The 13,119-nt window shown below is 24.8% G+C and overlaps 4 protein-coding genes across 8 annotated transcripts in view; 2 read left to right on the forward strand and 2 right to left on the reverse strand.

The window, feature by feature from the left end:
• Positions 1 to 244, forward strand: part of LOC102679512 (exosome RNA helicase MTR4) — a 4,304-nt gene extending 4,060 nt beyond the window's left edge. Inside the window, exon 10 of the mRNA XM_006623118.2 lies at positions 34 to 244. Coding sequence (XP_006623181.1) covers positions 34 to 191 — 158 coding nt within the window. The 3' untranslated portion in view covers positions 192 to 244. The remainder of the gene's footprint in view (positions 1 to 33) is intronic.
• Positions 245 to 332: 88 nt separating this feature from the next.
• Positions 333 to 4,908, reverse strand: LOC102679302 (FAS-associated factor 1). Of its 2 annotated transcripts, XM_006623117.2 has the most exons (13): positions 4,745 to 4,908; positions 3,985 to 4,045; positions 3,452 to 3,520; positions 3,095 to 3,374; positions 2,802 to 2,979; positions 2,432 to 2,708; positions 2,270 to 2,372; positions 2,028 to 2,173; positions 1,797 to 1,951; positions 1,511 to 1,706; positions 1,318 to 1,421; positions 886 to 1,198; positions 333 to 676 (listed from the first exon to the last, which is right to left on the reverse strand). In XM_006623117.2, the coding sequence occupies exons 2-13, from the start codon at positions 4,021 to 4,023 to the stop codon at positions 596 to 598; spliced, it is 1,941 nt and encodes a 646-aa protein (XP_006623180.1). In that variant the 5' UTR covers positions 4,024 to 4,045; positions 4,745 to 4,908; the 3' UTR covers positions 333 to 595. The 2 variants fall into 2 exon arrangements, with proteins under 2 accessions (XP_006623180.1, XP_031369838.1); XM_031513978.1 differs by lacking the exon at positions 4,745 to 4,908 and having other exon boundaries at positions 386 to 676; positions 873 to 1,198; positions 3,985 to 4,283.
• On the forward strand, positions 4,732 to 7,156 carry LOC102679175 (NEDD8-conjugating enzyme Ubc12). The gene is made up of 4 exons (XM_006623115.2): positions 4,732 to 5,016; positions 5,750 to 5,844; positions 5,905 to 6,111; positions 6,254 to 7,156. The coding sequence occupies exons 1-4, from the start codon at positions 4,914 to 4,916 to the stop codon at positions 6,392 to 6,394; spliced, it is 546 nt and encodes a 181-aa protein (XP_006623178.1). The 5' UTR covers positions 4,732 to 4,913; the 3' UTR covers positions 6,395 to 7,156.
• Positions 7,157 to 7,479: 323 nt separating this feature from the next.
• LOC102678867 (importin-7) overlaps positions 7,480 to 13,119 on the reverse strand; it is a 6,400-nt gene continuing 760 nt past the window's right edge. The window contains exons 2-20 of one of the 4 annotated variants that reach the window (XR_422718.2): positions 12,844 to 12,922; positions 12,624 to 12,774; positions 12,374 to 12,532; positions 12,111 to 12,267; positions 11,664 to 12,028; positions 11,350 to 11,495; positions 11,112 to 11,275; positions 10,923 to 11,042; positions 10,498 to 10,824; positions 10,217 to 10,403; positions 9,859 to 10,082; positions 9,693 to 9,785; positions 9,384 to 9,610; positions 9,062 to 9,267; positions 8,708 to 8,980; positions 8,462 to 8,605; positions 8,244 to 8,340; positions 7,973 to 8,077; positions 7,484 to 7,865 (exon numbers count right to left, since the gene is read on the reverse strand). Coding sequence is in view for 2 of the 4 variants with exons in the window: in XM_031513977.1 (XP_031369837.1) it covers positions 8,273 to 8,340; positions 8,462 to 8,605; positions 8,708 to 8,980; positions 9,062 to 9,267; positions 9,384 to 9,610; positions 9,693 to 9,785; positions 9,859 to 10,082; positions 10,217 to 10,403; positions 10,498 to 10,824; positions 10,923 to 11,042; positions 11,112 to 11,275; positions 11,350 to 11,495; positions 11,664 to 12,028; positions 12,111 to 12,267; positions 12,374 to 12,532; positions 12,624 to 12,774; positions 12,844 to 12,922 (3,090 nt within the window). In the remaining 2 variants the exon portion in view is untranslated. Of the gene's footprint in view, positions 7,866 to 7,972; positions 8,341 to 8,461; positions 8,606 to 8,707; positions 8,981 to 9,061; positions 9,268 to 9,383; positions 9,611 to 9,692; positions 9,786 to 9,858; positions 10,083 to 10,216; positions 10,404 to 10,497; positions 10,825 to 10,922; positions 11,043 to 11,111; positions 11,276 to 11,349; positions 11,496 to 11,663; positions 12,029 to 12,110; positions 12,268 to 12,373; positions 12,533 to 12,623; positions 12,775 to 12,843; positions 12,923 to 13,119 lie in introns of all 4 variants that reach the window. The other 3 variants (XR_004151519.1, XM_031513977.1, XM_006623113.2) reach the window with 3 other exon arrangements.

Raw genomic sequence — 13,119 nt, forward strand, 5'->3', positions numbered from 1 at the left:
TTTTGAAAATATTATAATTTCAATTAATTCTAGGTTCTATTATAAGATGTATGCGTCGTTTAGAAGAAGTTCTTAGACAATTATGTCAAGCAGCCAAAAATATTGGAAATACGGATTTAGAAAATAAATTTAGTGAAGCAATTAAACTTATAAAACGTGACATTGTCTTTGCTGCATCTTTGTATTTGTAATAAAAATTCTTTAAAAAATTTAATATTATTCAAAATATATTTTTTTATTACAAATTCCATTTATATTTATTACAAATTGAACTCCTTTAATATATTTTTAAATATTTTTTGCAATCATGGTAACGACAAACAAAAGGCTACTTTTGTTTGAGGTTTTTTGAAATGTAATTTATTTTTAGGAATTTAAAATATACAATGCACATGCATGGAAAGGACTTTTTATAATATAAGACTACATTTGTCGTACGAATGAATAGTACGAAAAGATACAGCATAAAAATGTAGTTGCACAATAAACTGAACTCATACTAACTGATAACTATTCAAAACTTGTTAAATAAATAACACTTTCAGAATATTGCAATGCTTAAATTCTACATTTTAATTTAATTACAACAAATTACTTATCGTTCTTCTAAAATTACTGTTTCTTGAGGACAGAATTTTAAATCCATAAGAGTGAGTTTTGAATCCATAGATGTTAACTGAAACAAATACAGAAATTAAATTTAAATAAATTTAAAAAATTAATTCTATTAAATATTGTGAAATTTATTCAAAAATTGTATATGTATATGTATATGTGTGTGCATACATATACATATTGATTTAATTTGATAATTTTGATTTAACTTGATAAAAGAGAAAGCACATTTATGTAATAAGAACTTAAGTGCTTACATCATCTACTTACATCCCTTCGAGGCCAACTACACAGAACTTTATATTCTTCTGTTGGATAACCTTCCACAATGAGAAAGTTAAGAAGTGTTTGTAGAGGTGTATCAGATTGAAATCTGCGCTCTAGAAATTTTCCAGCTGGAAGCCGCACTCGTACTTTTAACACTCCATCACCAGTTCCTTGTTGTGGTTCAGGTGGTAAACTTGATTCTACTGCCTGCCTATGAGCTTCTTTTCTTGCTTCTTCAGCCAACCTTTCGTTTTCTGCTTGTTCTTTTCGTTGCTTTTCTAATTCTTCTTGCATTTGTTTTGCTTCTTCTTTCGCTCTAAAAAAAATATACATATATAACATATACACATTATTTATTTATTTATTGTTTTAATTAAAATACTATACAATATAATTTCGAAACATTTTATTAATTAATAATTATTTTTAATATACCTATCTGCAGCTAAACTTTCCTGATATGCTCTATCTTGTTCTTGTTTTACTCTTTCTCTAGCTTGTCTTTCTTCTTCAACACCAATATCGGTACGTCTTTGTTCCTATTTTTCAGAAATGGAAATTTAATGATAGATATCATATTAATATCGTATATTAATTATCTAAAGCCATATATTAAATATTTATTTACCTGAAATACTTCAACAACATGAATTAAATTAGTTAATAGTTCATTTACTCCCACATTGGCATGTATTACTGTAAACATTTCTGTAATGGATCTAGCTCTCATTATAATTACAAGAGCAGGTAAAGTATCGATATCTATATTTTCCATAGCTAATGTTGCAAATGATCCTAATGTTTGCTTTACAGATGAAAGAAATCTAAAATATTCAATTCAAATAAAATATTTTATAAAAAAAATTTCATATTATAAAAAAATATTTTTTATAATTAAATATATATATATATACTTTTGTTTATTAGATTCAAATGTAATATCCCAACCCCATACTATGAAATTTGCAGATAAAACTTGGAGTACAGCTTCACAACTTAATAATTGTGTGCAACATACATTTGCTAGTACACTATTATCATGATGCAAATATACAGCTAATAATTTTCTCTGTAACATCATAAATTTACAATTTTATATAAGGTAAACAATGTTTTTTAAATAATTTTTTTAAATAACAACTAACCTCTTTTGCTGGCTTTAAACATGATTCTTTTACTGCATCTTTAAATGTACCAGTAAAAAATTCTGGATGTGCTGGTCCATATCGTTTTTCAAATTCTTCTGCAAAATGCATTGTACCTATTGTTTCATCTGCTACATTTTCTGGCACTGTAAATGATAAGTTATTGGATTAGTATAATAAAAAAAATTAACATTAAAAAATTGAAATTTAAAATACTTATTAAGTAAATTTAATTTACTTACTAAGACGTTGAGTTTTTGTAGATCTGACATTATCTACAAAAATATCATCTTCTATATCATCTTCATCTATAGAACTATCACTTTCAATTAAATCTATGACATCCTAAAAATAACAAAGTATTATTTTAATGCTATGTATATTTATAACATAATTATTAATACCTTCTTTTCTTCTTTCATGGGAAGTTCATTTACAGATAAATCATGTTCTGGATAAGAAATTCCACTTTGGGCTAACATAACATTATCATTTTTTACTGAATTTGGCCAGCCTTTCCATTGTTGATTTCGAACTGGAACAGCTGTTAATGAATAAATACCAGATTTTACATCCAAAATTGTATTTGTTCCAGGAAATTTCAAATTATATGTTTCCTTGTTTATTTCATCTCTTATATTTAAAGTATATGTTTGAGTCATTCGTTTTGATAAACTCACACTATAAAAATAATAAAATATGTATTTAATTAATGAAATATTTAATAAATTTATATAAATATAAATATATATAATTTTTAAAAAATTTACTTACATATCAGTTGTTAAATCAACATCTTCTGTTATAGGAGACATGTATAAAGTATTTTCTTTTGGTAAATCTAATGATTGTAATGATCTATAATCTGATTTTGGTTCTTTTTTCCATCCATAAAGACGCTGTTGGCAAGGTGGGACATTTGTTTGTACCCATATAAGTTGTTTGAGATCCTCTGTAAATATTATTTATCTTTATATTTTATTTTATATCAATTATTTTATATCATCTTTGATTTAACAATAAATAAATGTAACAAATAAAAAAAATTATTTAATAATAAAACTTACTTAAAGATGAAAATTCAGATAAATTTATTTCATATTCATTATTAAGATGATTAACATGGAATGTAAGTGTTCTTTCTCTTTCACAAGTTTTAGATTTACTTGTGCCTGGTTTTGAATTTTCTGTTACTTCCATTATGGAATTATTTTTAGAATCACAATTAGTTTGAGATGAAAATGAATGTGATTGTGGCATTCTTTCAATTTCTTCTATCATTTCTATATCTGGACTTATTTCAGAAGGTAATTGTGTACTACGAAGCATAGCTTGATTTACTGCTGCCTATAATATAATATAACATTATTTAAATTATTTATTTCTATATAAAAAACAAAATGAATTTATATAGAAAAATTTACCAATAAATCCCAATTTGATTCTTCTAAATATTTAATGGCATCACCAACATCATCAATTCCTGTACATGCCTAAAAAGCAACTTATATTTATTTATTCCAAACGTAACTAATTGATATAAATATTAATATAAAATTAATTTTTAAATAATATATTATAATATTTTATTTTAATATCATAAATTAATGAATAATAAAATTCTTTTTTAAAATTCCTTTTTATACTTTTAATTTTATAGTCTTTGTTTTATAATCCATAAATACAATAAAGAAGACAAAAGAAGACAACACACCAAAAAGAATTCAAAAATATAAAGTACCAAATACCATCAGAGAATATTATTTAAATGATTTTTATATTTATATATTTTTAAATATTGTTAAAATTTTGACAAATTGAAAATGAAACAAACGAAAATATTGTTTTATGTTTATACATTTTTTCTACTACTGTCAATGTCATTAATACATACATCATAACCTAAAATCTATGTTCTATTTAAAATTAACAAATAATTAAAGATCCAATAAATTACCTGAAAGTTAGCTAAAATTTCATCCCGGACTCCAGCCATTGTGTCGTCGTTTACTGTCAAACTAGAGAAAATATATAGATCGCGAAATCTATCTCGTTACTTTTTGATCGTTACAAGCAACATGCACAACTAATGTAAGCCATTGACGTTTATATCTCACACTAATTCAAAACGAACATTGAACCATCTAGTGTTTATATATTTTTCCTTACAATAGTAAATAATTATTTGTACATCCAACGACAGATATTTTCACAACTCGAATAAATATTTCCAATATATATGAGAAATTACGATTGGTAGAATCCTAAATCATTATAAATGGTTACCAATCATATTTAAATGATAAAAAGTACATGGAAAATATCATTTATATTTATAATAATAACTTAAACATTTCACATTCCGTATTTTTTTTATATATAACAAATTTTATTTATTATACATTTGTATGAAGTAATAATAATAATGATTGAAGTTTTATAATTGAGAATATATACTGTATATATATAATTCAGAAGTTCTATAATTCATTTAAACTTCATTTTATATTTTTATAAATTATAAAATAATGAATTAAATATAGATAAAATTAAGGATTAATATTTTATATTTTATATTATTATAGTTAAATAATCAAACATTATAAAAAAAAATTATTCTATTGAAAAGAATTAATTATTCAATCTTAAATTAAAACATATATACATAAATGAAATACAGGCTTTAATATGTAGTATGAAAAATGGGACTTTAATACCGTGATCGTAACAGAAACGAATTCTATTCCGTCCACGTGAAACCAGTCGTAAATTCACAGTAGTTGTTTCCATTGTCAAAAAGTTTTGTTGCGTGCATCGTAACTGCGCGCGTGGCCGTTCGAGGAAGAAGACTTTTGTGCCTTCCACGCCTGGCACCGCCACTCTATCATGATCAAATTATTTTCATTAAAACAGGCGAAAAAGGATGGCGAGTCACCCAAAGCTGGCACCCAAAAAAAAGCATCTGCAGCGCAACTGAGAATCACAAAAGGTTTATTGACGGATACTTATAGTCTTCTTTTCAATTTCTGTTTTATTTGTTACTACAAACTTCATTTAATATATGAAAAATATATTAATTAGAAAGAAATTTATTTAAAATTTTTTTAAAATTTTGATCTTATAATTAGTTTTACTTTGTATAGCTATTAATGTTTGTTCATTTTTATTAATACTCATTATATACTTTATATTTAGATTTTTTGTATTTTATATATATATATATATATTTTTTTTTTTTCATTATCTGTTTGAATATATATACAATTTAATTTATTTTCATATTTTTAAAAATATATTGATATATAAGTATTTATTTTATTAAATTCTTTATAAAATACTTAAAATTAAAAAAATTATAAATTCCAATAAATATCATAAATATTTAAAAAAATAAATTAAAAATAATAAATTAAAATGAAATAAATTTTAAGATATAATATATAATAAATATATAATAATATAATAAATATACATATTTGTATTTTTCCATTAAAACAGATAGCTTATTAAAAAATAATTATTAACATGACTTTAGAAACATTTTTAATAAATATAAATAAATAAATTATATTTTTTATGATTAATATTAATATTCATTTAATTTTAAAAATATTTCATTATTTTAATTTTATTTTTTAATTGAAGTAATCTTTAATAATTTAATATAAAATATTTTTTTTTTCATTCTTTAATATATTTTAAGAAATTCTTATTTTATATAGATATAAATGAACTTAATCTTCCAAAAACATGTGGGACAGAGTTTCCTGATCCAGATGATCTTCTTAGCTTTAAGCTAATTATTTGTCCAGATGAGGTAAGATTTCTTTTTCATTTCTTTTTTATATAATTTGATAATTATTTTTTAATTTTTTAGGGATTTTATAGAGGTGGTAGATTTGTTTTCAGTTTCAAAGTTGGACCAAATTATCCACATGAACCACCTAAAGTAAAATGTGAAACACAAGTTTATCATCCTAATATTGATTTAGATGGCAATGTGTGTTTGAATATTTTAAGAGAAGATTGGAAACCAGTCCTTACAATTAATTCTATTGTTTATGGATTACAATATCTTTTTTTGGTATTTAATATAATATATAATGACACTTTTTATAATGAAATAAAAAATTTATATTATATTTTACTTATATTATATGTATTATCTATAATATTTTTGAATATATTTAAACAAAAAAATATCTATAAAAATATTATTTATTTAGGAACCAAATCCAGAAGATCCATTGAATAAAGATGCTGCAGAAGTCCTTCAAAATAATAGGAGAGCATTTGAGCAGAATGTAGCAAAAGCAATGAGAGGTGGCTATGTCGGCGCGTTTTATTTCGAACGGTGTCTCAAGTGACATTAACATTCACTTTATCCGAGGACACAATGAGGAAAGAGGTCGAGAGTAGAACTTCTTCGTGCTCTAAATGTGTTCCTCTCGTCCATTTGTTTAAACGGGCCTCTCTGCGTCTTTACGAGTGCTTCGAACCTTTGGTCAATAAACCATTGGTAAAAATGCCACCGATGCGCTATTTTTTCGGAGTTGTGGGATACTTACTTTTCCTTTCTTTTTTTTTCTCTCTCAAATATAATAAAGAAATGAAATTGCATTTACGTTTGCAAGTTTTTTATTTAATTAATAATTTATTGGCAAATATAAATAAAATATAAAACGTTAAAAGTTTTTAAGAGAAATCTATAAATGATCTATAAATTTTTACTACTTTATTAAATATTTTTCTTACAAGTTTAAAAAACAAAAATGTATAATTAAAATTGTCGCAACTTTGTAAAAATATACTATTAATATAATTTTCCAATTTTGATTAAAAATTTCATTATAAGTATGTACTTATAACCGAATTATTCTAAACTATAACTCTTATCTAACAAAAATGTATATATGATATGTGTATATGAAACTGCAAACGTATCTATAATTTCAACATGCAGCTCCTCGTATAAGTATATCTCCGCCCTGAGAGTTATTTCGCAGGATATGAATTATTTTCCATAAACGGATATATGTATATATATCCTGCCAAAATCTTCATTTGAAAACACATAACTTAACTTATGTATCGATCGAAAGTGGAATATAAGGCTGTTAATGAGAAAATTTTGCATTTCAATTGCATTTAAATCATTGTTAATTATCCTATTCCTAATGACATAATTTAATCTAACCAAATATATTATTATGCAAAGCTATTATTAAATTTTACTTTATTCCTTCAAACAAATGAATAATAAAGTAGTTAATGGTGCATTATACAATTTTTACAAAATAAAGCTTAGCTAATTATTTAAATTAGAAACTTATTAAGTCACAAATTTTGTACATGATTTTTACTTAGAAGCATAATGTAATGACATAATTCTATATCAATTTAATCTTCTTTTGAAAATTTTATTACAATTTGTAATGAAATTAAGGCTGGAAAAGTTTGAATTCTTCATTTTTAATTAGCATTAATTTATTATATTTTAGTACAGTGTTTAGGAAACTTACAAACTAGAGAAGCGTCCTAGCCTCGATCCAATTTGCTCCAATTAAGGTCCCATCCGCGTCGAGCGTGTTGAAGGCACTTTTTCGAGCGCTTCAAAAGCGATCGAACTATTTTCTTTTTCATTTCCTTTCCTTTTTCAAACATACAGATACACACACACATATTTATTTTATTCTTTCATACTTTCATTTTCACACATATCTTTTTCCTTCTCATACAAAAAAAAAAGATTCGATCGCGTTGAACGATGGATTGGCGTGAACTCGGCGAAGAAGCACGACGATTTGGAAATCAAGATCAGAACATATTCCCTGGAATCTGGAAATCGAAATAAACAATGAACAAAAATATTTTTTATTTAAAAAAATGCAAATTACTATTCTTGTTTATTTTAGATGCATTTTTCTACAATGAAAATTAATTACGTTTTATTATTATGTTATGAGAAGAAGTGTGCTTCTCCGCAGATTCCATCGTGGAATGGATTTCCAAACGCTCGAAAGGATGCTACCATTGTTGTATGTACCGAGCTATAGTCATGATAAGTTAGAGAACGTGGAGAAACAAACAAAAATGGACACTTTTTTAATGTTTAATTTAACTCGCGTATAATGCGTATCGGTTTTAACGCAGTGGGAACATATATTGCATTGTTAAGGATGTTTGACTTGGATGCTTCGCAATTTATTTACTTACTTAAGCTAAAAATATAAACGATTGGGAGTCTATCGGCTCAAAAGCGTTCCACCAAAATTGAACGATGTAGGTACAGTCTGTGAATGAAAAGCGTAACCTGAAATAATAATATAAATATATATTATTTTAGTATAATAGAATATTCATAAAAACAAATTTTGTATTATTCATATTATTATAATAAATCATATTAATAATATTAATATAAAAAGTCTTACCGCCACTCTGTTCAATTCTTTTACTTTCAAGAGCTGCTTTACGCTGATCTGCTAACAAGATAATTTCCTGTAATGCCTTTTGTTGTTCTGCAGTTAAGTGACCAGTTAATGCTCTATACCAAACTGTGTCTGTTCTTTCAATATCTAAAAGAAGGAAAGAAAAAAGAAGAGAAATTATAATTGTACTTAATTTTTGATATGATTTGACATAATTTAATTTTGAATTAAGAACATAGAATTACTCACTTTGCATTACTTCTTTAAAAACAACATATTCATCTTGATTCATGTCATCTGAATCTAAAGGCGTAGCATAACATTCTAGTGGAGTTTCCTCATTGGCATCATATTCTGAATCATCTCCATCATCATCTGATCTATGATCACCATGTCCATCTTGGATTGATGTCGATACATTAAAACCATGTTGTGTAGATGATCTAGTCACTTTTTCTTGTAGTTTTTCTAAATATTCTTGACTAGCATCGTCAATTTCATCTTCATCAGATGATAAAACTTCTATATAAATATAATGAAATTATTACTATTTTTTTAAAAATGTGATAACAAATGCATAGAAATATACATGAAAATTAGTACCTTCGTCGATATCGCTATCATCTTCCTCATTCTCTTCGTCATCAGTATCAGATGCTTTAGCTGCATAAGCTCTTTTTAATCCATCAAAAAGTAAAATCAGAGATGGGATGATTTGTTGAGCACATTCATTCACTGCTGGTGGTCTTGCAGGACCCATACTAATTAATGTACACAACCCAAGAACACACAGTTTTCTATCATGTAATCTAAATAACATGAATTAATATAAATAAATTAATAAATATTTACAAAGATGCATTTAATTGCATTTGTATTTAATTATAAAAAAATTTGCAATCATTATTATAAAAAATAAATTCACCCTAAGAAACAATCTGTATCATGTATCCATTGTTTAATAAAATGTGAAGCAATTGGTTCTGTTGATTGTCTAAAATTTCCTTGTAATCTATCCATTGTTTCAAGGCAGAGTGCTGGATTATAATAAAGAGCTGCAATTACTACTTGCAAACACATTGTTCTTAATTCAGATGTTTTAACTTCACGCATTAAACGTTCTAGTACCAATTGCACAAATGAAGGTATACACTAAAAAAAATTTTTTTTTATATAAAATTTTCTAATAATTACTTATTAAAAGAAATATATTATACATTATATTTAATTTTACCTGATCAATATGACCTTTACATTGTAAAATTATAACTTCCAATAATTTAGCAGCATGACATTCTGGATCTTCTCCAGCATCTCCTGTTAATACCTAATACATAAAAAATAAAAAAAAATTGTCATAAAATATTTTCTTTATTTTTATAAAAAAATAATCAACGTACAGCTTTGCACATATTGAACATAGCTAATATATGATTTTCATTGGATAAAAATGCAGGACTATCAACTGTAATATAATTATGAAGAGCAGGCATCATATCAGTAAAGTATTCAAAGCCATCTTTCTGGAATAATTGATACATTAATTCTAAAACTTTCCACATATCTCCAGAAATTGTCTTTCCCGTAAGATCATAAACTAATGAAAGAGCTTCTTCATAAAATTCTAAAATACAAAAGAATATTATTGTCAATATTGTCAATATAATAATATTTATAAATAATATACATTTATAATTTAATATAATACATATTTATTTAAAATATTTTTACTTCCATTAATATTATTACTTAACTTACCCATGACACTTTCTCCAAAAATATGGGCAACAACTTGAAGCACTGTCGGTTGCAATCGTGCCATAATTTGTGGTTGATTTTCCATTACACTCAATAATGTTTCTATTGTATTTAATAATCCCATAGCAGTAATAGCTTTTTCATCACTGCCTTCATCTGTTTCAAGTACTTGACTAAAAGTTGCAGCCTAATAATATATATAATATTTTTTTAATATCTCATTTTAATTTAAAAAATTAAATATAATATAATTAATTAAAAAAATAAAAAATAATACTTACAAGATGTTGACAAATTTCAACTGCAATTGGCATAAGTTGTTCTGAATAGGTATAAACAATCTTTTGAATAACAGTTGTTAAATCATCATTTTCTGTTTCTCGCACGATAGCTAATAATTCGAGAGTTATAGGCTTAATTAAAGGTTCTACATATTTTTGTGCTTTTTCTTGAGCAGAAAGAAGCATCTGCAATGCAATAGCAGCTTCTACCTTAACTGGTAGATCTTGGTCCGTTAGAAGAGCATTTGTCGTTAATCGAACTGCTTCAACTAATATTTGTTCTTGTTTAAACTTTATTTCCGAGAAATAGTGTAATACCCAACATGCCTGAAATATAATAATTGTAAAATAATAATTATAAAAAAATAATTATAAATCAAATATTTAATTATACTTTAATAAACAAACAGATATGCATTACTTACTCTTGCACGCATATGTCCATGAGGACTATTAAATTCAGGAAAAACGTATTGTAATAACATTTTGTCCATTTGTTCTTTATAAACTTTTTTCTTTAATAATACATCAGCTAAACTTCCAACCTAAAAAAAATTGATTTTTAGAATATAATTTTATTATTTTATAAGATATCTTTTTATAAAGATAAATACCATATGTAATGCACCATCTTTTTGTCTAGGATCTGCATTTGGACTGGTTAGAACTTCCATACAGAATTGCATAGTTTCCTGAAGCATATCCTTACGTTTCTTACACGCAGAATATAATAAAGTCTGTGCAGCAGTTACTGGAGATACAAAATCTTCAAATATGTCTAGAAAATAAAAAATTATTAATTTATTAAAATAATATATAGAAAATATAATTTATTTTTGAATGACATTTTACCAAATTTCACTCTAATATATTCATATGGATTGTTATTCCAAAGTTCTTCATCTGCAGCGGAATATGAGAGTATTGGAAAAAGTACATCGCGAATTATTTCAAACATATGTGGTTTTAAAAATTTCCACGAATAAGCGTGACTTACTCTGTAATTGAAATAGTATATAATATAAAATTAAATAATATAAAATTTTATTAATTATAATTATAATATTAATTTCAAAATAATAAATTAAATAAATTTAAATAATATTTTAATTAAAATTGATTAAATTGTAATTTGAATATTAAAATCATTTTTTTTTATTACTTACCCTTGATTAATATAATTAATTGATTGTTGAATTACTCTAGGTGATACATATATCTTTCTTCGATACTGATCTAAAATTTTTAAAAGGACTTCAAGTATTCCACCACTGAAAGTTCTCAAATACCATCTAGAAAACTCCTTGTACTCTTGAGTCACATTTCCTGGACTTCCATATCTTTCAAACATTCTGCGTAAAATATGAAGAGCCCACTTCTTACATTTCCACCATGGCAATTCTGCTCGTTCATCATCATCCAAGTCTGGATTATTAGTTTCAGGTGGAACTGGTCTATCAGCTACTTGTCGTACTACATCCATCCATTGTGAAAAAACTTCTTTTGAAATCAAATCTAAGGGAAGTGTATACTGGGGAAAAAATGATAAATTATAACAAAAATTAAAAAACCGATTTCATATTTTATTATAAAAAAATATATTTAAAATGTACCTGTGTAAGAGCAAAAAATATTTTTAATATCTGCTTTTGTAGCAATACTGATTGTTCTGAAGAATCTGGTAAAAGCCGTAATATCAACTGATAAATCATAGGAAACAAAAGATTCATTGCTTCATTTAATGGTCCTCTTTCTTCTGCCTTTTTATATCTAAAAAAAAAAAAAAATTAATAAATGTTTGTAATATTTATTATTTAATATTTTGAAAAATAAACATTATATATTATTATTATATAATATAATAAAAATATCATACTCAAAATTTTTAACAAGTTGATGAAGTGCAAGAAGAACACCTGGCCAGCAAGAAGCATCTGAATTTTGTAAATATATTGTGATTTTGTCTACTATTTGTGTCCATCTCCCAGGAAAATCATGTTTTACTATATTATTAACACAAACAGCCAATTGTACTCTAAATTAAAATAAAAAAATAATTTTATTATTTATAGAAATATTGTATTATCTAATTTACAATTGAAAATGTGTTTAAAAAAAAAACTTACCTAATAAGTTCTGGTGCGTGTACAAGAGCATCAACAATTGCATCACGAATCATTGCACGATCTTGTTCATGAATGGTAAACTTAACTGACCCATTTTCATTTTCTCTGTCTGCCCAATTTGTTGTAATTAAATTCTTCAAGTATATAACACCTAAATTTATATTAAATTATCATTAATCAATTTTTATATTTTGTTAAAGTAATTATTTTTATTAATTACCAGCTTGTCGTACAGACATTTCTTCAGCAGTCATTAGTACTTGAAGTAATGTTGGTGCAAAACCAATAATTTTGTGAATCTGAAAATATTATTTACATTATAAATTTAATCATTTTTTTATATTTATTATTATTAAATTATAATATAAATATTATATATAAATTTTTATAATTTTATATATAAATATATATTTTTATTAATTTACTTTTAATAATTTTTATTAATCTAATAGCAATAAGTAATAAGCTAAATAATAAGTTGAAATTATATTGATTA

The sequence above is a fragment of the Apis dorsata genome, unplaced genomic scaffold, assembly GCF_000469605.1.
Source record: "Apis dorsata unplaced genomic scaffold, Apis dorsata 1.3 scaffold_815, whole genome shotgun sequence".
NCBI classification, from domain to species: Eukaryota; Metazoa; Arthropoda; class Insecta; order Hymenoptera; family Apidae; genus Apis; species Apis dorsata.

Coding starts and splice junctions, on each gene's coding strand:
- LOC102679175 (XM_006623115.2), top strand. CDS start 4,914: ATGATCAAATTATTTTCATTAAAACAGGCGAAAAAGGATGGCGAGTCA. Junction 5,017..5,749: donor GCAACTGAGAATCACAAAAG/GTTTATTGACGG, acceptor TATTTTATATAG/ATATAAATGAACTTAATCTT. Junction 5,845..5,904: donor TAATTATTTGTCCAGATGAG/GTAAGATTTCTT, acceptor TTAATTTTTTAG/GGATTTTATAGAGGTGGTAG.
- LOC102679302 (XM_006623117.2), bottom strand. CDS start 4,023: ATGGCTGGAGTCCGGGATGAAATTTTAGCTAACTTTCAG. Junction 2,373..2,431: donor CCATGAAAGAAGAAAAGAAG/GTATTAATAATT, acceptor TGTTATTTTTAG/GATGTCATAGATTTAATTGA. Junction 1,952..2,027: donor GTTTAAAGCCAGCAAAAGAG/GTTAGTTGTTAT, acceptor ATGATGTTACAG/AGAAAATTATTAGCTGTATA.